General features: G+C 44.3%; 1 protein-coding gene across 1 annotated transcript; it reads right to left on the reverse strand.

The window, feature by feature from the left end:
- Positions 1-12: 12 nt before the first annotated feature.
- MKRN2 (makorin ring finger protein 2) lies at positions 13-28,000 on the reverse strand. The gene is made up of 8 exons (XM_057554311.1): positions 27,849-28,000; positions 13,796-13,924; positions 12,697-12,878; positions 11,544-11,848; positions 10,425-10,639; positions 8,339-8,449; positions 413-557; positions 13-235 (listed from the first exon to the last, which is right to left on the reverse strand). Exons 1-8 carry the CDS (start codon positions 27,872-27,874, stop codon positions 98-100), a joined length of 1,251 nt encoding a protein of 416 aa, XP_057410294.1. The 5' UTR covers positions 27,875-28,000; the 3' UTR covers positions 13-97.

Raw genomic sequence — 28,000 nt, forward strand, 5'->3', positions numbered from 1 at the left:
CACGCCACCCCAGGCTGCCGTGAAGGAAGCTCTGCACACCCTGGCTTGGGGAAGGCTCGGCTGGTGGAGCCGAAGACGCAGGGCGACCACCTACTCTTCAGGGTTCTGATGACTCCACTCCGGAGAGGTGCATGAAGAGGTCCCCAAGCTCTGTCATGTCGACGTCTTCAGTGTTGTGGACATGCTGGCTCTCTCGGTTCTCAATGAAATCCCAGAGCCGCACTGAATTAAAGAACTGCAAAACAGCCAGCAAACATGCCTGGTTATTGCTAAAGGCAATGTGAAATCTAATAGCTTCTATTTCGTTTGCCTACCACACGCGCTTCTGCCAAAGCTACAAGGAGGGGCCAGGAGCAGTCCCCGGATATGCCTACAGGTGGGTGTTCCTGACAAGAGATGGCGAAGTCCTTACCCTCACGGTGCCTTCAGAACTGAGCTGTTTCCGAGGTTTCTCTGGTTCTGCTAGCCGCCCATCAGGGTAAGCATGGCGGTAAAGGCATTTGCTTCCAAATGGGCAGGTCCCTTTGCCTTGCTCAAAGTATTTACAAGCTTTTTTTCTGAAAAGCAGAAAGAAAAGATCAAAAGAACAGTGGGAAAATCTGGGGTGCAGATGAACCACTGTCTTCCTCCATCCCTACCAGAGCCAGGTCAGCCTCAGGTCAGAGGTGCTGAAAATGAGGCTCAGAAAGGCTGGATGCTGATTTCCAAGCTGGACGGTACTTGCACCACGATATGCTGCCTCACGTGGAATTTAACGTGCACGGGGCCCCCACTGTGTTTTGAGCCTGCAGGGCTCCAGAGGCCTCCAGGGGCAGGTAGGCCTGACCATTCCTCTGGGCCAGCTGTCTGGGCTCCAAGGTTCTGGAGCTGGGCTACTTGCCTCAGCTCAAAGTCCCAACAGGAGCTTCACCCAGGAAAGTTCCCCTTCCTCTGGCCAGCAGTGATGTCAAGGTGACCACAGGAAGCCTTTACTTAGCAGTCACAGGGAAAGCAGCAGGCTTTAGCAGCTGCCTAAAGTTACAGGTCTCATTCCAATTTTCCTTGGTCCCCACCCTCCAGAGCAGGGCTTCTTAACTCTGTACAGAACCCTTCTTGGAACAATGTTTTTAAAGGCATAAAAGAAGACACATAGGTCTACAAAATGCAGTTATCAGAAAGTTAAAAAGATTTTCCCCCCATCTTCAGTTTCTAGCTACAGACCCCTATGTTACAAACCCCTGCTCCTGAGGAAACTTAGAACCAAATAGAGAACCGAACAGACAATTCCCATTCCTTCTTGCTGAAATGAAATTTGGCTTATGTAATCATAAGTGATCCCACGTTGCAGAGGAAGAGAAGCCAGAAGGGCGGGGAAGGTGCAGAAATGAAGCCAAATCCCAGCAGAAAGGGCAGCCTGCCGCGGGGATGGGGTACGTGGTGGTGGCAGACAAGGAAGGGACCTTCTTGATGTCAGTGTTTCCTGTTTTCTCAGACAAGGGGACGATGGCAGAGACGGTGGTGAAAGCCCCTGAGGCAGGCCTCAGAGCAGCACAAAGAAAAGCTCCGCAGCAGCTGTCCACTTCCACCAGGTCTGACTCAAGCACAGGTGACTGGGGAGTGGATTCGAGCAGAGGTCTGTGGACCAGATGCCATCCATGGCCCACTGTCCCCAAGGTTCTGAGCAGATCTTCAAATGACCGCTCAAGTGGCGAGTTCTTAACAGGGTCTACGGGACACTGGCTTTAACAAACTCGTCAGGTTCAAAACATTATTCTCTGGTCCCCACCCCAAAATGATTCCCCCCCCCACCCCAAGCTTTATCTGGTTACCAGGGACATAAGCCTACAGATCACTCCGACTCCATCTTTGTTCTCAGCACCCACATCCAGTTGTTACTTCTGCCTACAAAGCACCTCCCCAGTCGACCATCCTCTTGGTTCCCACACCGTTGACGCGTTCGGGGCACCATCCTCTGTTGCCTGCCTGCCTGCCATGGTCCAGTCTCAACTGGCCTCCCTCCCACCAGGTTCCACTCTCTTCACACACCTCAGAGGAGCTTCCCCAAACAGTGTGTCCCTTGTCGTCCTGTTCTTCAAGACCACTCAAGGCCCCTTCAGACTTGTGCCTGTGTCCCTGTAGGTCCCACATCCTTCGACACACTTCTTTCAACCCCCGGGGACCACGCCCACTGCTCCCCAAACACAAAATCTGCACCATTCTGCATCCATGTCATCCCATCTGCCATCCCAGCCCCCAACCCCGACACACGGACTATCCATGCTTCAGGGCTCAGGGTCCCATTCCCATCCTGCCTTCCCTGACACTCCCAGGTGGATCCCAGTGCCTTCTCTATTGTGACATCTGGCTCGGGCCTCTCATGATGAATCTGTCACCAGATAACCTGTATCATAATTGTCCTTTTGTAATTTCCCATGAAATTTCTTACTGAATTTTACTCTATATCCCACATTGGTGTTTAGCTTGAGGGAACCTGGCCTGCAGCTCAGTAAATGTCTGTGGAATGCATGAAAACACTGTCATCAACAGAAAGCAAGGCCAGGAAGACCCAAACAGCAATAACGTGACTTTTCAGACAACTGCAGCAGAGCTCCTTTCTACAGGCTGGACCCCTCTGCCTTGCCACTCCTGCCCTCTGGTGGACACACAAGAACATCGCAGGAGGTAAAAATGGTAAAACAAGAAGATAACAAGCCATTAGTAATCAATATGCAACTTAAAGGAACTATTTAAAAAGATAATGTACAGTTTCGCTTTTAGTACCCTTCCTGCAGATGAACTAGAAATACAGACACTATTAAAAGACCTGAACGCACTGGAGAGTGAACAAAAGTAGGATTCTTCAAGAGATTAGACACCTGGAAGAATGGAATGGCAAGAGACTGAGTTATCTTTTTAAGAAAAAATAGCACTTAACCTAGAGCAGGCTCCAGGCAAGTATCTACGCAGGGTGGCTAAAACTCCAGTGGAAAAATCAAGTCTTTCCGGCCTGAAGAACAAAAAGAGTTGGTGGAAATCAACCATTGGAAGCGAGGAAACAGTCCCCCAAAGAAAAGGGCCTGAGAGGGACCCATCCAAATACTGCATACTAACTCCTCCCAAATCCCGGACCAGCCCCTAACCCACACATCAATGCAGCAGGCTCAAGGCAACTCAGCTAAGGATAAAAAAAACTGAACTGAGATTTGACCTGCTGCCCAAGAGTTTGAGTCTAAACAATTTCTCTGCCTATTAAAACAAAAACATTAACGTTTTATAAATGAACCTAACAGAATCCAGAGTCTCTACAAGGTAAGATTTACAGTGTCTAGGTTACAATCCAAAATAACTCAATGAATAATCAGTAAAATGTGACCCATTCTTAAAGGACAATCAACAGAGTCTAACTTCAGGATAACAAGGATTCAAAGCAGCTACTATACATGTGTTCAAGAACATGAGCAGAGAGGAAAAAAGATTGGAAAAAAAAAGAACAGAGCCTGAAACTTATAGGACAATATAAAAAAGTCTATCACCTGTAATTAGAATCCCAGAAGAAAAACAGGGTAGTAAAAAATGTGATGAAACAATGGCCAGAATTTCTCTAAATTTGGTGAATAATATCAAATTCAGAGAAAACCAAGCAGTAAAATACGAAAAAACTCACTCCTAGGCAAAATATCAAACTGCTGAAACCAGGATAAAGACCCAGAAAAATGACATACTACAATCTGAATCACACACGACTTCTCATCAGAAACTACAGAGGCCAGATTATACAGTGGAACGACATTTGCAAAGTGCTGAAATAAGAGGGGGGAAAACCCCAAACTATTATCTCAGAATTTTACTCATTGAAAGAGGAGGCAAATATGTGAATAAGACCAATTAGACCAATAAATTCAATGAAAATATCCTTCAGGAATGGGGGGGAAAAAAAGCTATTTCTGATAAAAAGAAAACCTTCAAACTCATCACCAGCAGATCAGCAAAATGTTAAAGGAAGTTCTTGAGGCTGAAGGGCAACTGTATCACTTGGAAGGAATTACATACCAAATGACAGAGCATTGGAAATATTGTATATGAGTAAATATAAACTTTTTTACTCTTAAAAAAATACACAAGTTTTAAGGCAAAAATTATTACCTTGTGAGGTTCTAATGCATGTAAATATTACATCCCATACATTAAAGTTGCAGGATACAAAATCAATATACAAAAATCAGTTGTTTTTTCATATACTAACAATGAAGTATCATCAGAAAGAGAAATTAAGAAAACAATACCATTTACAATTGCATCAAAAAGAATAAAATACCTAGAAACACCAAGGAGGTGAAAGAGTCATACACTTGAAAACTACAAGACACTGATGAATGAAATCAAAGACGACACATAAAATGGGAAGATACTCCATGCTTATGGATTAGAAGAATTCTGTTAAAATGTCCCTACCACCCAAAGCAAGCAATCTCTACCAAAATTCCAATGGCATTTTTCACAGAAATAGAAAAAAATAATCCTAAAATTTGTACAGATCCACAAAGTCCTGAACAGCTAAAGCAATCCTAAGAAGAACAAAGCTGGAGGCACCGCACTTCCTGATTTCAAATTAGGTTACAAAGCTATAGTGATCAAAACAGTATGGTACTGAACCAGACACACAGATCAATGGAACACCATAGAAAGCCCATAAATAAACCTGTTCATATATGGTCAATTAATTTACAACAAAGGAGCCAAGAATATGCAATCGGGAAAGGACAGTCTCTTCAAAAAATGGTGCTGGGAAAACTGGACAGCCACATGCAAAAGAATGAAACTGGACCACAATCTTGTACCACACATAAAAATTAACTCAAAATGGATTAAAGGCTTGAATGTAAGACATGAAACCATAGGCAACAAGCTCCCTGACATCTGTCTTGGAGATGATTTTTTGGATTTAACACCAAGAGCAAAGGCAACAAAAGCAAAAATAAACAAGAGGGACCACATGAAACTAAAAAGCTTCTGCAGAACAAAGGAAACCATCACAAAATGAAAAGACAACCTACTGAATGGGAGAAAATATTTGCAAATCACATATCTGGTAAGGGGTGAATTTCCAAAATATACAAAGAACTCATACAACTCAGTAGCAAAAAAAAAAAAACCCAATCAGATTTAAAAATGGGCAGAGGAACTGAAGAGACAGTTTTTCAAAGAAGACACACAAATGGCCATCAGGCACATAAAAAGATGCTCAATCTAACTAATCATCAGGGAAATGCAAATCAAAACCACAATTAGATATCACCTCACACCTGTCAGAAGAGATACCTGCACCCCCATGTTCACTGCACCATTATTCACGATATCCAAGATATGAAAACAAGTTGTTTAACAGATGAATGGATAAAGAATATGTAGTGTGTGTGTATACACACACACACACACAAAATGGAATATTATTCAGCCATGAGAAAGAAGGAAATCCTGCCACTTGTGACAACATGGATGGACCTCGAGGGCATTATGCTAAGTGAAATAAGTCAGAGAAAGACAAATACTGGACGGCATCACATATATGTGGGAATCTAAAAAAAAAGTTAAACTCATAGAAACAGCAGAAAAGTGGTTGCAAGGGTGCAGGGAAAATAGGGAGAGGTTGGTGAAAGGGTACAAACTATCACCTATTAAGATGAATAAAGATAAAACATAGTGACTGTGGTTGACAACACTGTATCGTACAACTGAAATTTGCTAACACGGTAGAAAAAAAAAATTTGTGAGGCAATGGATGTGTTAATTAGCTAGATGGGGGACTCCTTTCACAATGTATATCAAATTACCATGATGTACACTTTAAGTATTTCATAATTTTATTTGTCAATTATACCTAAATAATAAAAAATTATATTATTACCTTGTGCTGTTCTAATGTATGTAAACATAATGCATATGCATTACATCTGTAGCACAAAGATGGTAATGAGAAAGTAACTGCATATTATATAAGGCAGCAGGAACATTAATTGTGACTAAAATATTAGGAGTATATTGTAATCCCAAGAAAAAACCATTTTAAAAAAAGAGATAAGCTAAAAAGTTGCAAGTTAAAATGGAATTCTAAACAATATTCAAAATAGCTAACACAGCAGAAACAGGAGAGGTATCCATCAACAGGGGCACAGACCAACCGGTAAACAGGCAGCCCTTGCTTTGCAAGGTTCGGATCATGTGCTATGGTCTGAATGTTTGGATCCCCCTAAAATTCATATACTGAAATCCTAATGTCCAGCGGGATAGAATTAGGAGACAGGTGATTAAGTCATGAGGGTGGAGCCCTCATAAATGCCATTAGTGCTCTTATAAGAGACCCGGTGAGCTCCTTCACCCCTTCCACCACGTGAGGACACAGTGAGAGGATGCTGGCCCCTTGATCTTGGGACTTCCCAGCCTCCAGAACTGTGAGAAATAAATGCCTGCTGTTTATAAGCCACCCAGTCTGCTGTTAATCTGGAACAGACTGATAACACCATGTACGGTGAATTGAATAGTGGCCCCCAAAAGACAGGTCAAAATCCTAAGCCCTGCTACCTGTGAATGTGACCTTATTTGGAGAAAGGATCTTTACTGATGGAGTTAAGGATCTCAAGATGAGATCATCCTGGATCAATGGGAGGGTCTTACGAGAGACCCTTACACGAGTCAGAGGGGAGAGAAAAAGACACAGAGCAGACAAAGACAGAGACTGGAGTTACGCTGCGCCCAGAAGCCAGGAGAGGGGCCTGGAACAAATGCTCCCTCAGAGCCTCCAGGAGGAGCCACCCTTGCCCACACCTGGATTTTGGACTTCCAGCCTCCACAAGTGTGACAGAACAGATGTCTGGTGTTTTGAGCACCCAGTCTGTGGTAATGTTACGGCAGCCACAGGAAATGAATCCACCATGGTTTCGTTAAGTGCCACTGGTCCCCCAGCAACACGGTTCAAATTTCTGTCACCACAACACACAACTGTGAGTGACCATGTGAAGCACACACTGTCAGCTCTTCAGTTCAGTCCAAACCACCATAGGAACAACACATGTGCACCATGGTCAGTGACTGACCATCTTAACTCTCCTCCCAAGTCTGTCGGTGACTGGTCACTGTGCATCCGTTATTCAGTGGAGCTGCGTTGCCTCCTTGTTTCCCAGTGATACACCCACAAGACATTTTACAAAAACAGATAACTGAAAGAGGAAACTGGCCAACAAAGACAGAAGTGCAGCAAAGAAATGAAAAGTGGTAACACTGGAAGTGAAATCTGAATCCTCAACCCCTCCACCATATTCAACGCATCAGCAAATCCATCCCAGTTCTTCTAAACAGATCCAGAATTCGACCACTTCCCATCACCTCCATGCCTCCTGCTCTGGTCCAAGCCACTGCCACATCTCGCCTGGACTGTTGTAACAGCCTGACTGGTCTCCCCATTTCCACTTTTGCCTCCTCTTTCAATATATTCTCAGTGGTTCAGCCACAGTGATCCTTTCAAAATATATATCAGATCATGTCACTCCTCTGGTCAAAATCGTATGACGGCTGCCCACCTTAGCCAGAATAAAAAAGCTAAGTCTATCCAATGACCTACAGAGCCCTACACAATTCACCCCACTCCCCCTGTCCTCGTCTCCAGTGTTCTCCCCACCTGCTTCTCTCGTCCAGCTCCCCTCGCTGTTCCGAACAAGGCAGACACACTCCAGCCTCAGAGCTTTCTCTGCAGTGACAGTTCCCTCCCTCTGGAGTGTTCTTCTCAGTCACATGGACATGGCTCGCTGCCTTGCCTCCTCGAGCTCTCTGCTCACAGGTCGCCCTACTGTGTCCTCTGGGCTCCAATATGGAAACTACAATCCCCTCATTTCCTATCCCCATTCCCAGGCTTATTTCACTCCTTAGCCCCACCATCCAATAAACATTTTCCTATTTTCTTGTTTGTTTCTTATTATTCTTGTTTATTTTTTCCTTCAGTAGAATGTGAACTGTGTGAGGGCTGGGATTTTTGTCTGATTTGTTTAATGCTCTATCCCCAGCAACTAGAAAAGGCCTATCAGATAGATCTTTCATCTCTATTTGTTGAACGAATGATCAGGGATAAAAAGGCTATCTCAGCACTACAAGCAGGACTTCTAGGGGATACTGCTCAGCTTAAGAACCGTTAAGCAAGTCCACTTCACCACGGCCTTGCTTGCTCACCTCTGTGTCCCCAGAGCCCAGCATGCTGCCTGAGAGAAAGAAGACACTGAGTGGCCTCCCCACAGGGGAGGCCCTGCATGAAGCAAAGACAGAAACAAGAGCCAGGCCTGCACCAGATCACGCTTGAGCGCAGAGCACTTACCCCATTCCCTGTTTGAAAGCTTCAATCAACTCATTCTTTTTATTCTGATCTTCTACCCAATACACACTTGGAATTACAAACTCTGATATCACACGGCACTCTGGACAAGACCTGAAATAAGAATCAGGTTAGTAAGGGAGAGATTCAGTTACAAATCCTGTGCACACTCCACCACTAAACCTTGTGCTCAAATGCATGACCGCTCCAGGTGTTTGTTTCCCACCCCGGAATTCTAAAAGGTACAAACGCAATCCTCTAACCGAATTTACTGTTGAAACATGTTCTTCTCAACAATAAAAAAGACAACCTAATTTTAAAATGGGGAAAGGATTTGAGTAGGCATTTCTCCAAAATGGCCAATAAGCACAGAAAAAGATGTTCAGTACCATTAGTTATCAGGGAAATGCAAATCAAAACCATACTAAGGTATCACTTCACACCTGCTAGGATGGCTAACATCAGAAATCAAGACAACTAAGTGCTGGCAAGAATGTGGAGAAACTGGAATCCTCCTATGTTGCTGATGGGGATGTAAAATGGTTCAGCCACTTTGGATGGCAGTCTAGCAGTTTCTCAAAATGTTAAACACAGAGTTTCCATATGCCCAGCAACTCCACTCCTAAGGATATACCCAAAAGTTCTGAAAATAGTATTCAAACAAATACACAAATGTTCATAGGCACACTAGCCATAACAGCCAAAAGGTGGAAACAACCCAAATGTCCATCAACTGATGAATGCATAAACAAAATGTGGTCTAGCCATACAATAGAATATTATTTATAGTCACTAAAAAAGGAGTACTGGGCTTCCCTGGTGGCGCAGTGGTTGAGAGTCTGCCTGCCGATGCAGGGGACACGGGTTCGGGCCCTGGTCTGGGAGGATCCCACGTGCCGCGGAGCGGCTGGGCCTGTGAGCCACAATTACTGAGCTTGCGCATCTGGGGCCTGTGCTCTGTAACAAGAGAGGCCATGATATTAAGAGGCCCGCGCACCGTGATGAAGAGTGGCCCCCGCTTGCCACAACTGGAGAGGGCCCTCGCACAGAAACAAAGACCCAACACAGCCATAAATAAATAAATAATTAAAAAAAAAAAAAAAAAAGGAGTACTGATCCATGCTACAATATGGGTGAACTCTTAAAACATGCTGAGTGCAAGAAGCCAGACACAAAGGCCACATATTGTATGATTCCATTTATATGAAATGTCCAGAACAGGTAAATTCATAGAGAAAGAGGAGATTAGTGGTTGCCAGGGGCTGGAAAGAGGGATGAACACGCAATGACTGTAGGTAGAGGTTTCTTTTTAAGATGATGAAAATGTTCTAAAATTAGACTATAGTAACAACAGCTGCACAACTCTGAATACATTAAAAAAAAACCCTCTGAATTGTACATTTTTATCTCAATAAAGCTGTTATTTTACCATACGAATGTGTAACTTCAGGCAAGTTACTTGACCTCACCATATCTGAGTTTCCCTATACATAAAATGAGAATGATGATCAAGGGTCTCTGAGAGAATTACGACTTAATGTATGTGAAATTTCTGACAGTACACAGCACGCGGTAACTTCTCACTATGACTTAGCTTTTCTCCCACCCCACTGTGGAATTTAAGAATCCTATGATGTTATGTGTAAGTTATCTCTCAATAAAGCTGGGGGATAAAACCCTGTGTTGGCTCACTGAGTACATCCCATGTTATCAGACATAACGTGAAATGTGTTACATGCACTATTCCATTTAGTCCTCAAATAAGCCCTACGTTACAGATTAAATAAAAAAAGGCAGTCAGCCTACGGGCGGACCACCAGTAACTGTGCCAGAGTCAAATGGGCCTTCTCACACAGAGGATCCCTGCTGAGTGTCCCCCCAACACCCTAAATGCCTGGCAGGAATTGTCACCCGTGTTTTAAAGGAAAAGGCAGTTGGGCTCAGGGAGGGTCTGCGACTTGCTCAAGTCCCTGCTCAAGGACTCACCACTCACCTGTGGAGGACAAGGGAAGGCTTCCCTGTGGATGGAAGCAGATCCCAAATCAAACCTTCTCCCAGATTCTATAGGTAAGACCCCTGCTGCACTTACTTGATGATTGGGTTCTCAAACTGCTTGGCACACCTCCACTGCCGGATGCAAGACAGGCAATACGTGTGGTTGCAGTTGGAAAGGATCCCGAACCTCCGCTCCGAGGCTGACGCCTTCTCGAGGATAACCTCCATGCAGATGCTGCACACTTTGTCCTGACTCGCCTGGAAGGCAAAGGCCTTCTCCATCTCGTGTTCGAATGTTGACATGCAGACCTGAAGTACAGGGAGGGAGGAAGGAAACCTTTGGTTCTGGGCTGGCGAGTGGTGAGAGCCTGGAGTGACTGCCGGCCACACAGTACAACCAGGATCGGGAGGGAATGGGGACTGGGGCTGCTTCAGGCAGGTCCGGCCACGCCCTGCATGCGGGACACAAAGCTCTCTCAAGACCACCACTGGCTCGCCCCCCTGCTTGTCGGCACTGCTCCACGGTCACTTCCAATTTAAAGCCGAGACCAGAGGCCCAAGAAGATTAGAGGGCCACTGTGGGGTCAAGGAGGTCCCAAAGACTGGGACTCTGGTCTCCTTGCCCCTCTGGGTACCGCCTTTCCCAACACCAACACCAGAAATGCCAAATAACCCTTACTCTAAAACATCAGGCTGACAGGCCAGGGTCAGAGGTCAGCAGCATCACTTCTTCCTACGAGAACCAGTTACTGAACGAATCCCTTCACTCAGGAGGCAGGTGAACAGAGCATGTCCCCCGCGCAGCACCACGCATCAGGCACCAGAATCAATGCAAAGGACCTAGGACCCAGGCCCTGGCACAGTGGATGCACACACAAGCCGAACCCACAGCACAGCACCCGGATGTCATGTCCCTGGGGAGGAGGGAAGCTCTAACCTGTGCTCACCTGAACACCCGCCGGGAGACAGCAGAGGGTTCAGACAACCTCCACGGCCCTGTGCTGAGCAGAAGCCTGCACAAACACGGGAGCCTAATGACCTGCAAGGTCCCTTCCGACACTGAACTCCTCAAATTCTCCAGAACTCGGCCTGGCTGGCCAGGTACAGAATGCAGGTATTACTGGCAGAAAGATGCTTACAGAAATACCGATTTTGTCACTTAGTGCACTTCAAATTCCTTAAAACGACTTCACATAAAGGCTTGCAACCGTACCTTCTCGTGAGCTTTCCTTTGCTCTGGGTCGAACGGGTGCAGGACTTGTAACCTACAGATTTCACAAACTTCCCCATGCAGGTAGACACAAGCATCCCCAAATCGGCACTCCCCAGCAGCTGCGTAGGGGCACAGCTGCTGCTCGCTGCTGTAGGAGCTGCTAGCTTCTACGTTGTCGAGACCACTCCTGATTGCTTCTAGGTAGGAATGCGGCTTCAGCTCCGGGCTGTTCTGCGGGTCGCTGCAGCCTCCAGGATTACTCACCACACTTGGGCAAGTCTTTTCTTCAGCCATGCCAGAGAGATCTTAAAATAAAACACACAGCACACACACACACACACACACATGAAAACTGGCCCAACCTTTCTGGTAAGCAATCAGTCAAAACCTGACAAATTAACCCTGACTTTGGGAATTTCACTCTTGGGATGTATGGAAAAAAATAGGCCAAGAGGGGAAAAGTAAAAGGAAAAAATGTTCAGAGTGATATTACTTAGAATCATAATAAAAAACAAAAAAACATAATTGGCAACATAGGGAAATAGCAAAGCAGACCATGATATATTTATATAAAATAACACTAATGTTCCTTTTTAAAAATGGCCAGTATGGAAATCTCAACACATGGACCAGTTACGCTTAAAAAAAATTTTTTTTAAAGAAAACAAAGTATAAGTCAAAATGAATTCAGAATGAGGTCAATAGAATACAGTGGTTTCCTTTTTACCAGTAAAGTTACCAATCTTTTTAAAGTGAAGGAGAATGAAAATCTGGAGCAAGTCTCTGGGTCCTGAGGCCAGAGTCAGACTGTCCTTCGGCCACCCACCCGCTTCTCACACGGGAGCTGCTGCCTACGCATCACGCTTCTAACATTTTCTGAGGGGATATAGCTGACGGGATGGATTTATTGTGTGCTTAGGATGCGATCTGCCTATCATGTGCTGAACATATGATGTTATACGTCAGGACACGAGCAGAGACGAGGACACACACGGACACGAGGCCTAATGCGTCATCTGAATGCTCTGTAGCCAGATGAAGCCTGTTCTCAGGACCGTTCTGGGTGTGAGGTTAGGACCCCCTTTGACAAGAGAAGGCCAAGGAAAGCAAGAGTGCTGTTCACAAAGGCAATAGAAGGATTCTGCTCACTCACTTCGGTCTCTAAGTACCAATGTCCTCTTTTCACGTTTCCCAGGCTCATGTAAGTTAGTTTTCACGATTGATGCAGTGAGGTCAGAAGGAGGGTGAGGACTGTGGAAACCCAGGGAGGGCACCCCGTGGGGAACAGTGCCCATGGCCCCACCAGCTGCAGCAGAGGGCCTCGTGTGATCGTATCTGAACAAAACACACAGCAGATGCATTACGGACACACCACACGCACATACCTCCCGCATTCCCCAGACCTGGAACATCCCTCCTTCTGCTCAGTCGTTTCCCGTATTTTAACTGATAAAAATCTCATCAATTAGTAAGAACTGCCTGGCAATTCAGAGTGAGTAGTACACTGCTGTCTATCACCTCCACTTAAGTGTCCTTGTGGGACTTGAGTGGGACAGAGGTACCGCCCAGACCACACAAAGAGAGCCCGACGGTTCTGGAGATGCTGACGGACTGGCTTGTCCTGGACTGTCTCTTGGGGGCGCCCACTGGCAGGGGGAGGGCAGAGTGGGCCAACTTCCCACATCCCAGGCAGCACAGAGGAAGGACTGAAGGGAGCTCTGCAGCCCAGGAAAGCAGATCAGCCCTTCACGACAACAGCACAGGAACAGGTTCTGGAATGTTCTCCTGTCTAGAAGTTACAAAACTTGCCTACAGATGTCAGTAAAAAAGGAAGATTCTACATGCTCATAAATGTTCATTGCACTCATAGCAAAAAACTGGAAGCCCCTTAACTATCTAATACAGGGATAGTTAATAAAATGATGGTACGTCAACGTGATGACGAATTATAAAGTTACAGTTAAGACAAAGTAGCAGCACTAGAAGGAGCTTATGACATGGTAAAAAGAGGCAAGACAGAAAATCTTACGTATACTGTGAGGGCAAATTTATGACTATAGACTCATAAGAAGAGGCATGAAAAGTGACTTTGAAAAATTAAAATTATTTTAACGGTACTAAATTTGAGGTTTCAAAATTATTTTTGTAACATTACTTTTAAACTAAAGTTTTCCCATCATCAAGACCCAGGATTTAAATCCCTGAAGGCAGTGAACTCAGTGCAACAGCTGGCGACAGAAGCGGGTTCTTGCCTGCAACGAGTTCCGTAGGCGCAACAGCCCTTCTGGTAGTATTTGCAGATGGTAGATGGCTTGCTGTTTGCCAAGTCATGTGAGAACAGGCACTGGTTTCCTTCCCGACACACACCATGCATAAAATACCTGATGAGACAAGCAGAGGCATAAAACTTTTAGAAGCACACTTTGCTTTGTAAAGTCACCAAATTCTTGAACCCAGTATATAAACACACACTGTGCATATACTATGTATCAAGGCTCTCCTGGGCACTGCAGGTACACTTATGTCCTTGTCTCTAAGACAGTGATTTTAGATGCACCACATCTATTTCAATGACAGCTTTTCTGGAAGAAAAATGATCCCATGCATTTCTGTCTTAAGATATATCCTCTTGATTTAAGATATGCCACATACGTAAAATGTGAGCCTCATGACTGAGAAAATGCACACTGAAAGACTGCTCTGTTCTCATGGATTTTAAAGCGTATGGTTGTAAAGGAGTCAGAGACCTGGGCTCAAGATCTAGCTGTGCCACGTGTAAGCAAGTCACAAAACCAACTTCCCTGGGCCTTCCTACCTTTACCTATAAAATGAAAATTACACTGCCTACTCTACTATAAACTGTGGTGAGGCTCAAGTAAGATAGTGGAGCACCAGGAGACACATATAAGAATGTTCCACTAAGTTGTCCAATTCTGGCCCTGAAAGAACAACTGGGAGGCATTCTAGTTCTGTCCAGCCAGAGCAGAGAGGCCTGGCTGAATACTCAGAGGAAACTGTAGAGGGACATGCCTTGGCATTAAGGGTAAACAAGTCCCCAAATAAAGAGATTTTAGACCTGCCCTAATAAAGTTTTTTTTAAAAAAAACAAGCTTCAAAACGATCTAGCTGATAGCAAATAACTTACTGTCAGCTAAAACAAACTTTAACATTCTTTGAAGGAAGACAAAAAAATCCAAATGCTCAAAAACACTCACAATGTTCGGCATCCAATCAAAAATTACTAGACATACCAAAAAGCAGGAAAATGTGACCCATAACCAGGAGAAAAATTAGTCAATAACAGGAATGACAGATGATGGACTCAGCAGACAAGGACTTTAAAACCAGCTATGACAGGCTATCATCAAAAAATCCACAAACAATAAATGCTTGAGAGGGTGTGGAGAGAAGGGAACCCTCTTGCACTGTTGGTAGGAATGTAAATTGGTGCAGCCACTAACGGAGAACAGCATGGAGGTTCCTTAAAAAACTAAAAACAGAGCTACCATATGACCCTGCAATCCCACTCCTGGGCATATGTCTGGAGAAAAACATGGTCCAAAAGGATACATGCACCCCAATGTTCATTGCAGCACTGTTTACAATAGCCAAGACATGGAAGCAACCTGAATGTTCATCGACAGAGGAATGGATTAAGAAGATGTGGTACATACATACAATGTAACATTCTCAGCCATAAAAAAGAATGAAATAATGCCATTTGCAGCAACATGGATGGACCTAGAGATTGTCACACTGAGTGAAGTAAAGTCAGACAGGGAAAAAGAAATATCATATGATATGGCTTATACGTGGAATCTAAAAAGAAATGATACAAATGAACGTATTTACAAAACAAAACAGACTCACAGACTTAGAGAACGAACTTATGGTTACCAGGGGGGAAGGGTGGAGGGAAGGGATAGTTAGGGAGTTTGGGACTGACATGTACACACTGCTATATTTAAAAAGGATAACCAACAAGGACCTACTGCATAGCACAGGGAACTCTACTCAATGTTATGTGGCAGCCTGGATGGGAGAGGAGTCTGGGGGAGAATGGATACACGTATAGGTATGACTGAGTCACTTTGCTGTGCACCTGAAACTATCACAACATTGTTAATCGGCTATATTCCAATATAAAATAAAAAGTTAAAAACAAAACAAAAAAACCCAGTTATTACATATATGTTTTATATAACCCAGCCATTACAGATATGTTCTATATGCTGAAGATTTTAAGGAAAACACACAAATAACATGGGAAGAAATGGACGATATAAAAAAGAACCAAATGGAACTTCTAGAAGTGAAAACTACAATACATGAAATGAGAATTACATTGTAACGGCAGATTAGACACTATATAAGAAAATCTCAGAAAACTTGAAGACAAAGCAATAGAAACTATCCAAACTAAAGTACAAGAAGAAGAAAGAGAAAGAACAGATTTTTGCTTCCAGCTTTGGAGGAGCATGGAACCTGCCCTTCCACTGTGAAAAACTAGAAAACAGAACAAAATATATGAAACAACTGCTTTCAGACATGGACAAAAGGCAACACAAGACTGGCCCTTGAAGAGAAGGAAAACAAGGGAGGCGAGCCTGGCTTTCTGCCTTGAGGAATATTTTGGACCTTGGTGCAGGGAGGGGAACCCCAAGCAGAGCACTGCTGTCTTGCTGAGGTGAAGAGACAGAAACTGGAGTTCAAGGAGGCTGAGGAAGGCTCTTTAAAAAGCTTGTAAATAGAATCACACATGCATGATCAATTAACTTTTGATAAACGCTGTCAAGGTAATTCAACAAATGATGCTGGACCCAGTATCTATATGGAAAAACAAAAACCAAAAAACCTCAAACATTACATGTCTGCGGATGTTCCCCAATATGAATGAAGTATACAACATAACCTGCCATGTATCCTAGCCAAAAACATTTAACTTGAATCCAACAAAACTTCAGATCTAACTTCTAGTTTATAGGAAATACAGGGGGATTGGGAACAAGCTAAAAGACCTCATGAGGAAGCAACCAGATAAATACAAAAGAAGAGGCAGTATGTGGGCCAGATCTCTTTACCAAGGAAGTGTCATGGAAAAAAAATAAGGGGGGGGGGCCTGGGTTTGGAAAATGATTTGGTGGTTTCTTAAAAACTTAAACATAAATTTACCATATGACTCAACAATTACAGTCCTAGGTGTTTACCCAAGAGAAATGAAAACATATGTTCACACAAATATGTGTATAATATGTGAATGTTCATAGCAACATTATTCATAATAGTCAAAAGGTGAAAACTCTGACAATTCCATAAACTGGTGAACAGATAGATAAAATGTAATATATCCATACAACGGGATATTATTTGGCAATAAAAAGGAATGAATAATGATACATGCTACAAGGATGAGATGCAAACACATTATAGTAAGTGAAATAAGTTAGACACAAAAGACCACATGTTGCATGAATCAATTTATAAGTAGTGTTAAAAAAGGGGCAAATCTATAGGAACAGAATGGTCCTTATAAAGACTATTATACAGCCTATATTGGCTACATATAGACACAGTCCCTACATATGGTATGTAAACTATACTTCAATAAAGCTGTTAAAAGAAGAAAATTTAAAAAGGAGGAAACTGCACTAGATTAGTAGACAGAATATAAAGTATGTAATAACCAATGCAATATTTGGCCCTGGATTATATTCTGGTTTGGACAAACCAGCTGTAAGAAACATTTGTGGGACAAATGGGGAAATCTGAGTACAGACTAGGTATCAGATAATTTATTGACATGGAAAGTTGAAGATGATTAACTGAGAAAAGCATATTATATAACAGAATATACAGTAAAATGGTGTAGCCGCTATGTAAAACAGTACAGCAGTTCCTCAAAAAATTAAAAATAGAATTACCACATGATTCAGCAATTCCACTCTTGAGCATATACACAGAAGAACTGAAAGCAAAAACTCAAGTATTTGTACACCCCTGTTCATAGTGCATTATTCACAGTAGCCAAAAGGTGAAAACAATCCAAGCATCCATCAGAGGATGAATGGATAAACAAAATGTGGTCTACACATACAATGGAATATTACTCAGCCTTAAAAAGGAAGGAGGGCTTCCCTGGTGGCGCAGTGGTTGAGAATCTGCCTGCTAATGCAGGGGACACGGGTTCGAGCCCTGGTCTGGGAAGATCCCACATGCCACGGAGCAGCTGGGCCCGTGAGCCACAATTGCTGAGCCTGCGCGTCTGGAGCCTGTGCCCCGCGACGGGAGGGGCCGCGATAGAGAAAGGCCCGCGCACCGCGATGAAGAGCGGTCCCCGCACCGCGATGAAGAGTGGCCCCCGCTTGCCGCAACTGGAGAAAGCCCTCGTACGAACCGAAGACCCAACACAGCCAAAAATAAAAATAAATAAATAAATAAAATCAAGTAAAACTTTAAAAAAAAAAAAAAAAAAAAAAAAAAGGAAGGAAAGTCTGACTTGTGCTACAACAGGGATGAACCTTGAGGATGTTATGCCAACTGACGGAAGCCAGACACAGAAAGACAGCACTGTGTGATTCCACTTATGAGAGGTGCTTAGAATAGTCAAATTCACAGAAAGAGGGAGGAGAATGGGTGTGGTCAGGGTTTGGGGGAGGCAGAATGAGGAGTTAGTGTATAAAGGGGACACAGTTTTAGGTTGGGAAGATGAAAAGAGTTCTGGAGGTGGATGGTGGTGATGGCTGCCCAACAGTGTGAACGTACTTACTACTCCTTAACTGAACACTTAAAAATGGTTAAGAGGGGCTTCCCTGGTGGCGCAGTGGTTGAGAATCTGCCTGCCAATGCAGGGGACACGGGTTCGAGCCCTGGTCTGGGAAGATCCCACATGCCGCGGAGCAACTAGGCCCGTGTGCCACACAACTACTGAGCCTGCGCGTCTGGAGCCTGTGCTCCGCAACAAGAGAGGCCGCGATAGTGAGAGGCCCGCGCACCGCGATGAAGAGTGGCCCCCGCTCTCCGCAGCTAGAGAAAGCCCTCGCACAGAAACGAAGACCCAGCACAGCCAAAAATAAATAAATAAATAAATAAAATTAAAAAAAAAATGGTTAAGAGGATAAATTTATGTTATGTACATTTTACAATTAAAAAATTTTAAAACAGCACGTACAGTATGCTCTCATTTTGGTAAACACTAACTACACACACGCACACATCTGCATTTTAACAATGTGGAAAGACAGACAATAGCCTTTTTAAGAGTGGCAATCCTTGAGGGTAAGGCATATGGTATTTTTTTTTAACATCTTTATTGGAGTATAAATGCTTTACAATGGTGTTAGTTTCTGCTTTTTAACAAAGTGAATCAGTTATACATATACATACATCCCCATATCCCCTCCCTCTTGCGTCTCCCTCCCACCCTCACTATCCCACCCCTCTAGGTGGTCACAAAGCACCCAGCTGATCTCCCTGTGCTATGCGGCTGCTCCCCACTAGCTATCTATTTTACATCTGGTAGTGTATATATGTCCATGCCACTCTCTCACTTTGCCCCAGCTTACCCTTCCCCCGTGGTATTTTCTTATTTTTGTTGATCTGTACTTTCTAATATTTCTACCATGAACATATACTGCTTTTGTAATATTAAATGGTTGCTTTAGTTTTAAAAAATTATGAAGGGCTTCCCTGGTGGCGCAGTGGTTAAGAATCCGCCTGCCAATGCAGGGGACACGGGTTCGAGCCCTGGTCTGGGAAGATCCCACATCTGCCGCGGAGCAACTAAGCCCGTGCGCCACAACTACTGAGCCTGCGCTCCAGAGCCCATGAGCCACAACTACTGAACCCGCACGCCACCTACTGAAGCCTGCGTGCCTAGAGCCCGTGCTCCGCAACGAGAAGCCCGTGCACCACAACGAAGAGTAGCCCCCGCTCGCCACAACTAGAGAAAGCCCGTGCATAGCAACAAAGACCCAACACAGCCAAAAGTAAATTTATTAAAAAAAAATTACAATAAGTATCGAATATTGGAGAGAGTATGGTTTAAAAAAAACACATAAATGCTCAGTACAATACCTATCTCACAGTGGGTACCCCCAAAGTTCAGCTCTTATTAAAGTTTAGTAAAAAATGCTGCCAATTAAGCTGACAGTTACAAGAGGGACCTGTGCCTTATCACAACGCACGCATAGGGCTGAGGAGTCAGTCCATGGACCGAGGCAGAGAGAAGGGGGCGCGGACCCAGGGGCCGCCTAGCCAAGCAGTCTACAGAATGCCCGGGTGCCGATGGGCGGGAGGAGCAGGCGCCAGAAGCACACAGAAAGGCAGGGGAGGGAGGCCCCATGAGGGCGCGGCAGGCCTGCTGAGACAGATGGCGGATCAGGCCTGACTGGGGCACCTGGAATACTGATGAGTGTGCCTCCCAATAGGGGACAAGGGGCCCAAGTCAAGCCCTGAGACACATTAAACCCCCTTCCTAGGCCTCTTGCAGAAAGGCCACTGGAGCTGCAGGGCGAAGACAGACAGAAGAGGCTGGAAGTGTAGGTGAGAGGAGCCCGTCAGGAGGTTGCTCTGTAAAGGGGCTTGTTCTGTGAACCCATGTTTTAACTTAAAAAATATACTATGGAAAGTCTCAAACATATACAAAAGTAGACAGTGGTAGGGTAACTCCCAAGATGTTCCCACACCAGCTTTCGCCTTATCACCTTCCAAGCACTCTGGTTTCACCCATTTCTCCCCTCTCCCATCTGGCTGTGACAGTTTATCTTTTTAAAGAGGAATAACACATACCTCTTGAATGAAGACTTTGGGGCAAGGAGGGCCCTCCCTCCCTCTGAACAAGTATGTTATCAGAAATATATGAAATGAGCAAAAATACAACAGCTCCAACGAGCAGTACCATCAGTACTCTGTCTAGCACTTTCACTTCTTTATCTCACTTAATCCTGATACTACTCTGAGGAATATTAGCTCTATACCCATGGTGCAGACAGGAAAGCTGAGGCTCAGAGAGGTGTGATGACTTAAAGATCTAATTGCTGAGTAGGGGACCTCAGCTCCGGTCTTCCCAAGCCCTGACCTTTTCCCACCAAAACTGATTTTCCTGTCACTCTGCCTCTGTCCATACCATGGCCCCTTTCTACAACACTGTACCCCATCTTTCACTGTACTTAACTGTGATAACCCACCTTCCTTCAAGACCAGCACGAGTCCTGGCTGGACCAAGAAACCTTCCCACCCCTCCAGCCCACAGTGTGCTTTCCTGGCAGCTCCACGGTATAGTGCTTCCCAACTTGGGGCCCCTGACCCAAGAGAGCTGGTGCTCTTGAACACATGGTTGGGAACATCTGTTAACACCATACACAAAAATAAACTCGAAATGGATTAAAGACCTAAATGTAAGACTGGAAACCATAAAACTCCTAGAGGAAAACATAGGCCGAACGCTCTTTGACATCAATCGTAGCAATATTTTTTTAGATCTGTCTCCTAAAGCAAAGGAAATAAAAGCAAAAATAAACAAACTAAACATAAAAGCTTTTGCACAGCAAAGGAAACCATCGACAAAATGAAAAGACAACCTACTGAAGGGGAGAAAATATTTGCAAATGATTTGATAAGGGGTTAATATTCAAAATATATAAACAGCTCATACAACTCAACATCAAAAAAAACCAGCCTGATTAAAAAAGATGGGCAGAAAACGTGAATAGACATTTTTCCAAAGAGGACATGCAGATGGCCAACAGGCACATGAAAAGATGCTCAACATCACTAATCATCAGGGAAATGCAAATCAAAACCACAGTGAGAGATCACGTCACACCAGTCAGAATAGCTATCATAAAAAAGAACACAAATAACAAATGTTGGAGGATGTGGAGAAAAGGGAACCCTCCTACACTGTTGGTGGGAATGTAGATTGGTGCAACCACTGTGGAAAACAGTACATACGTTTCCCAACCAACTAAAAAGAACCACCACATGACCCAGCAATTCCACTCCTGGGTGTATAAAAAAACCCTGCAAAACACTAATTTGAAAAGGTGCATGCACCCCAATGTTCACAGCAATATTATTTACAATTTCCAAGATGTGGAAGCAACCTAAATGTCCATCAACAGAGGAATGGATAAAGAAGATGTGGTATACGTATATACAATGGACTACTACTCAGCCATAAAAAAGAATGAAATCTTGCTATCTGGAGCAACATAGATGAACTTGGAGGGCATTATGCTAAGTGAAGTAAGTCAGACAAATACTGTATGTTATCACTTATATGTGGAATCTAAAAAAATATAACAAACTAGTGAATGTAACAAAAAAGAACAAACTTACAGATACAGAGAACAAACTAGTGGTTACTGGTAGGAAGAGGGAAGAGGGGAGGGGCAATATAGGGGTAGGGGGTTAAGTAGAACAAACTATTAGGTATAAAATGAGCTACAAGGATATACTGTATGACATGGGGAATATAGACAATATTCTATAATAAATATAAATGGAGTATAATCTTTAAAAACTATGAATCACTATATTATATACCTGTAACTTATATAATATTGTACATCGAGTATACATCAAGGGGAAAAAAAAAAAAAAAGCCTGGAAATAACTTGAGGAAGACGCAGCTGGAACATCACTAAATGCGACAGAACACAGAAAGCCTAAACCTAACCAATTATGTGGTTCTGCCTGGAACTGGAGAACGGTTGACAACGTTCAAACATTGGGAAACAGAGTGGACTCTAAGGAAGGTCAGAAGGCCCGGACTGTCCTTCCCAGAGAAAGGGTACCAGAGAACATGGGTGGCAATTCGTGCTGCACCTCGGCCCTACAATGGGCCTGGGAGGCTGCTAGGCTGCTGAGCTGGGGGCCACAAGTTTTTAAGCCCTTCCCTCCCTCCTTGCTCCCTAAGCATACTTCTAACTTTCTCCACCTATCTCCCCAAAAGCAGAAGTGCTGACCAGGACCACCTGACAATTTCTTTTCACCCAGGAAATGTTAAAAGGGTATTCTACTTCATATGTCAGTGTCTACTGAGTTTGGGTAGCATGAGCCATCTCTAAATACACCAACAGAATCAAATTTCTGATCCTACAGAGATGACTGGACCTGTAATGTAAGTGACTATACTAAGGTGGTGTCCTATAGGGTCTTTTCTAGGTGGTCAGTTATGCTTTTCCCAGGCAACACCCCCTGGGAGTCTTCCACTAAATCAGAGATTGTGTAGTAACTTGCTATAAGGCTGCTGTAGATTTACTTAAAAAGAAAGAAGGCTCAGAATCTGGCAAACGAAGGGTATTCTTGTTAGAAACTTAAAAAAAAAAAAGTCTATATGAAAAGAATCTTCTCACAATACTGATTTTAAAAGTATGCAGAAGAGTTAATAGAGCAGGTCTGAGTCTGCTTACGAGGCAAGGCCCTGCTTATAGCACCTGGGACTTGGCTGGTAAACAGTTCCCTACACTGATATAAACTGTCTCTAAGTGATGAAAGTGGCTCACTGTGCCTATACTGTGTACAATGTGGTTTACGCTGAACATCTGCTTTCCTTCTGGGAGCCTGGTCTGGGAACATGCTAGGCAGAGGGTGACCGTCCAGGGCACTGGATCTCTAGCGGGCTTCGCTGGGCACACGTTGCTGCTGCATTTCTGCTGCGGGAGGAAGAGTGTGCTGTGACCCTTTATGGGAGGAAGTGAGGGCAGGAAGCCTGCACATGGGCTCCTCCAGATGCCGCCTGAGTCCTTCTCCCTTGTGATCCATCTGTGACTCCTCACTACTCACTGTGATAAATCTTAGCCTTGAGTACGACTATGCGCTAAGTCCCATGGGTCATTCTAGCCAATCACTAGCTGTAGGGGTGGTCTTGGGATCCTGGACACGGAAGTTTATTATGCTTCTAAGCAGTTTGGTAATTCTTCTTGAGAAATGCTACTCAACACTGTGACATTATTCCAATCATCCTCAACTATGGTAATCTTTGAAGGTATGAAAGTAGAAAAACAAAAAAATAATAATAAAATAAAGAAAATCAGTGCCAAGAGCCAAATCCAATTATCAGGATTAGTAAACTCATAAAGAGTGGAAGAGAACAGGTTCAAACTGGTTACATAAACAGTTTCACAAAAGAGAGATCTAACAAATACTTCATTAATAATTTCTTTTGGAGAACTAGACAAGATTTCCTGAAAGAATCAGGGTAAGAGACTACCAGAGCTCCTCTACCAGATACTACCTGTTAACCAGGCGTGCAAGAGGAAAGACGTTCAGTGGTGGTCCTGCAGATGCCTTTTATAATTCTACCATCTCCCATTAAGTCCCATTCAGAAAACTTGCCTTCCAAACTGCACTAATTATCTTTCCCATCAAAAACCCAAAATATTTAACCACCACCTAAAGCTTCCTAGTTTTGTCACTTATAAGCTGGTGACTTCATGCAAGCCATTTCACTTCTGTAAGTGACTGAGCTGAAATTTTAAAAGGTTCAAAAATAACTTCTAGGCCACCATCACTGCCTTCAAGAAAGGTGAGTGTGAAACAAGTGTTATAAGAGGTGGAGCCAGCCAGCGCTATTTCTGTAGCATATGTCACCACTTCCACTCCCCAGTGACAAACACAAAACTCCCTAGAGCGCATCCTGCCTGTCCTTCGGGGCATCTTTGTCATCCGCTTACAGAGATTCCTCAGCATCTAGGTTATACTAAGCTTAATCCAGGCCTCTTTCATGTTACACCCTGTAACAAATTTCCAACTGCTCACCCTTCCCTATGGCCAAACCATCCCTTATATCTTCCTAGAGGGAAGACTGAGACTCGAGCTGGGGAGGAGTGTGGGCTGTTGCTAGTATGAGGGGGGAAGTGCATGGCTGGAGACTCAGAGCAGGGAGATTCTTTCTAGGGGACACTCCAAAGTCATCTGTTATCCTGGGTGACCCCGAAGACCGTTTCAGATGGTGTGGCTATTATATGCTGCAAAGGATATGAGGTTCACTACTGGCCACAGAACGGCCAGCAGCTCCCGCTGTGCCTGAGGGCTGAACCAAACAGAATCAATCTGGTTTCTTGTAGGTCTTTCAATGGTGCCTGCCTCTAGCAAAACACTTTTGCAAATCGTTTCCAGGTATGTGGGTAATTTGCATTCTCAGTGTCACCTTCCTTTATGTTTTCGCACATAATTTCACAGACTTAAATTTTATGGCTGTACTGCTTGTGACAAAAGAGCCATCAAGGGGGAACACAGCTAATGCGAGGCATGGTGGGAGGCTTGAAATAACTGATAAGAGGTGGGGATGAAATAAAGTACAGTGTAGTGGTTAAAGGAAGACTCTGAGGTCAGAGAGCTTCCTGTGACCTTGAGCAAATTATTTAAATCTCCAAACCCGTTTCCCCATCTGTAATATGATATAATTGTACTTCACAGACTGCATGTCAGCGCTTAGCCTAACACACCATAAATGCTCTTAGGATGGTCAGTCGTTGTTATCTAATCTCTTAACCAACGCTGCTGGTTAGGCATTACTATCCCAATTTTACAGATAAAGAGACTGTGATACCAGAATCAGAATCCAGAACTGCCCGAGTCTGGAGCTCAAGCTCTTCCTACCACTCACTGGCCACAAGATGCCCCATATTTTGTGACTTTCAATGAGTCAAAAGCTCTAGGCCCGACTCTCAGGAAACTGTAATTCTAGGTCTTGTACTACTGATTATAAAACAAAGGGACCTCTATCACGTTGAGGAGGAGGACAAACAAACTGGTTACCAAGCAATAATAAAGGCCTGCACCAGGGCTTTGAAAACAGACTGGAAGACAAAGGGAGATGGTTTGGAAAAACCATCAGCAAAAAAGGATCCCCAGATTGAGATTCTGGATAGAGTGAAATGTCAAGAAATCAGGGGAGCTGACTGATAGCACAACTGTGTGAGCGGCCATTCTTGCATTCCAGGCAATAAATATGGAGTGTCTTTGTCATTAAGTCTGGGAATCCTAGCATTTCACATCCATCTCTCTGAGAGAAATAATTCGTATTAGAATGGAAGCAAAACAAACTCTCTGTCCAGCTGACATTCAGAATAAGCAAGTATATCACATCCCACAGCAAGGAAAACAAACCAAAAAACAGTTTGCACCCTGACATAAACCCAAAACAGCAGACCACCCAGTTTAGATCTGGTCCCCCAAATAAATCATACCTGGATTATTTCATGTAAGTTACCAATGTGAGATATGACTTCAGTGAATAAGATAATCAAGTGAGAAAAGCTTTCCCATCACGAGCACACTAACGTAAACCTGGTACTCTTGGTAATATGGCCGTTTTTCCTGTTTCAATATGTGTTCTGTTTTTTATTTGGCGAGGCAGCCCTTGTGAGGTCCAACTCCTTCACATCCCTTTGCAAGTAACCTTTACTTTCCTTATGGTTTTGGTTGAGTTTTCCTTTCATATGAGCATATTAAAAGCTTTGAAAATTCCTGTAGTAAAGAAACTTTAATTTAGCATTTCTGAAACTTATCTGGGAGCCATAGGGTCTACAAGAGCATAAATTCTGATGCCACATATCTGCCACCTGGAAGCTGAATAACCTTGGCAAGTCACTTCAATGCCGAGGCTTGCTTTTACGATCTGTGGAATGGTGCATGTTGCTGGATTACTTGCGACACGGCTGTAAAGAACCTCAAAGAGCACCCAGCACACTGCAAGCCCCTGCAACGAACAACAGTTAGTCCTTAAACAGAATTGATCCCCTCCCAGTGTTCCGACCCACTCTAGTCTGCACCAACTTCCTGCAGGACACCCCTATCTGGGAAACACAGAATTAAAGCTTTTAGGTCAGGCCATCTCCTAGTATAGAAGGAAAAAACCCAAGATGATCCTAATTTACATTTTTGTTCCTGCAGTTAGATGTGAATTAGTGGCAAGGTTCAAGCCTGAGCATAAGGTTTCCTTATCTGCAAAATTAAATTACCACACAGAGTTGAGATTCAATTACAAAGCATCATACAAACGTGCACCGTTACATGGCCGCATCTTAGGAGCAGTAACCAGAATTTGCTATACAGTCCACAATGACTAAGAATATTGCTCCAACAGGGGGAACTTTATACAAATAAAAATAAACAGACACAAAGGTCTTCACAAAAGACCTTTTATCACAAATAACCTAGTAAAACTCTTTTCTATAGACACTTAAGTGCAAGTTTCTGACAACTGCTAAATATACGTCACCTAGGCCTTGCGTAAACTGGCTGAACAGTTAATATAGACTAATACTAACAGCAAACTCTTTACATTACACTGTCTCAACTATTCACACTAACGAAGAGAAGTAACAACACAGATGATAATGAAATAAACTGCTCATTACACAATCAAACCATACAACTGTGGGCTGGTTTTTATCCCCCCTAATCAATGTTTCCCACACAGACTTAACTGAAACCAATTATTAAAAGAAAAATCGTACTTTCCAGGTCCAATTAAGACTAGGATCCCAGTACCTTCAAGCCACACGCTTAGCAAGGAATGAGGGTGTTACTCATCAAGTTATTTGTATTTAACAGGAGCAGTGCAGCCATCCGGCTTTGAATTTTCTACAACCAGCCACCCATTAATGTTGCATTTCTCCACGGAAATGGGTCTCTCAGTAAGATGAGAGTCTCAACCTCCGTTAGCCTGAGTTTTCTGCACTGCAAAATAGGAATAATGTCTGCCTTGTGACATTCACCAGTGAAGACTGGTGACGAGTATAAATGACTTGGGAATATGCGGGGCAATGAACAAACTTCCAGTAAATGCTATTTTCCACACAGCAATTCTTAACTCGCTATCTCTGCAAGTTTACGCTGCATCGGAATTCTCCAAACTCTCAGGAAACCAAGGCCGCTTTCGGGGCCCCAGCTTCTTTGAGGCCCTCACCGACGATTAACAGACTACACCTGCGTGGTATCTCCATCTGTAAACCATCTCCTGGTGCCCCTTTACTCAACTCCAATTCACCTCCTCCAGCTAAACCCTCAGGCCCAGGGGCCCGCCCCCCAAGGCCCCACCAGCATTCCTTCCTTCCAGCCGCACGGACCACCCCTGGAACTCTCGGCACAGCCGCCCGCGCTGGCTTCGTCCGGGTGTCGCCACAAGGCTCGGCCACGCACCGCCGGGTCCCAGGCTCCGGCCGCCGCGCCCGCCCCGCCTAGGGAAGCCGGACCCCGAACCGGGAGCCACTTTCCACGAACCCGCTCCGGCTTGTTTCCCTGGCGCAGGACTGGGGCGCACCCGGGGAAGGACCTGCGGGGCCGCGCACTGACCTGCAAGTGACCTGCTTGGTGCTCATGGCGGTCGGGTGGAAGGGCCGCCGTCACGCCGCTGCCGCCTCTCGCTCTCGTCGCCGCCTAGGCCTCGGCCCTGCCCATCCCGCGCGGCCGCGTCACGCCGGCGCACGCCGTCGTCCCCGTGCGGC

The sequence above is a fragment of the Balaenoptera acutorostrata genome, chromosome 10 (genome assembly GCF_949987535.1).
Source record: "Balaenoptera acutorostrata chromosome 10, mBalAcu1.1, whole genome shotgun sequence".
Classification (NCBI taxonomy): Eukaryota; Metazoa; Chordata; class Mammalia; order Artiodactyla; family Balaenopteridae; genus Balaenoptera; species Balaenoptera acutorostrata.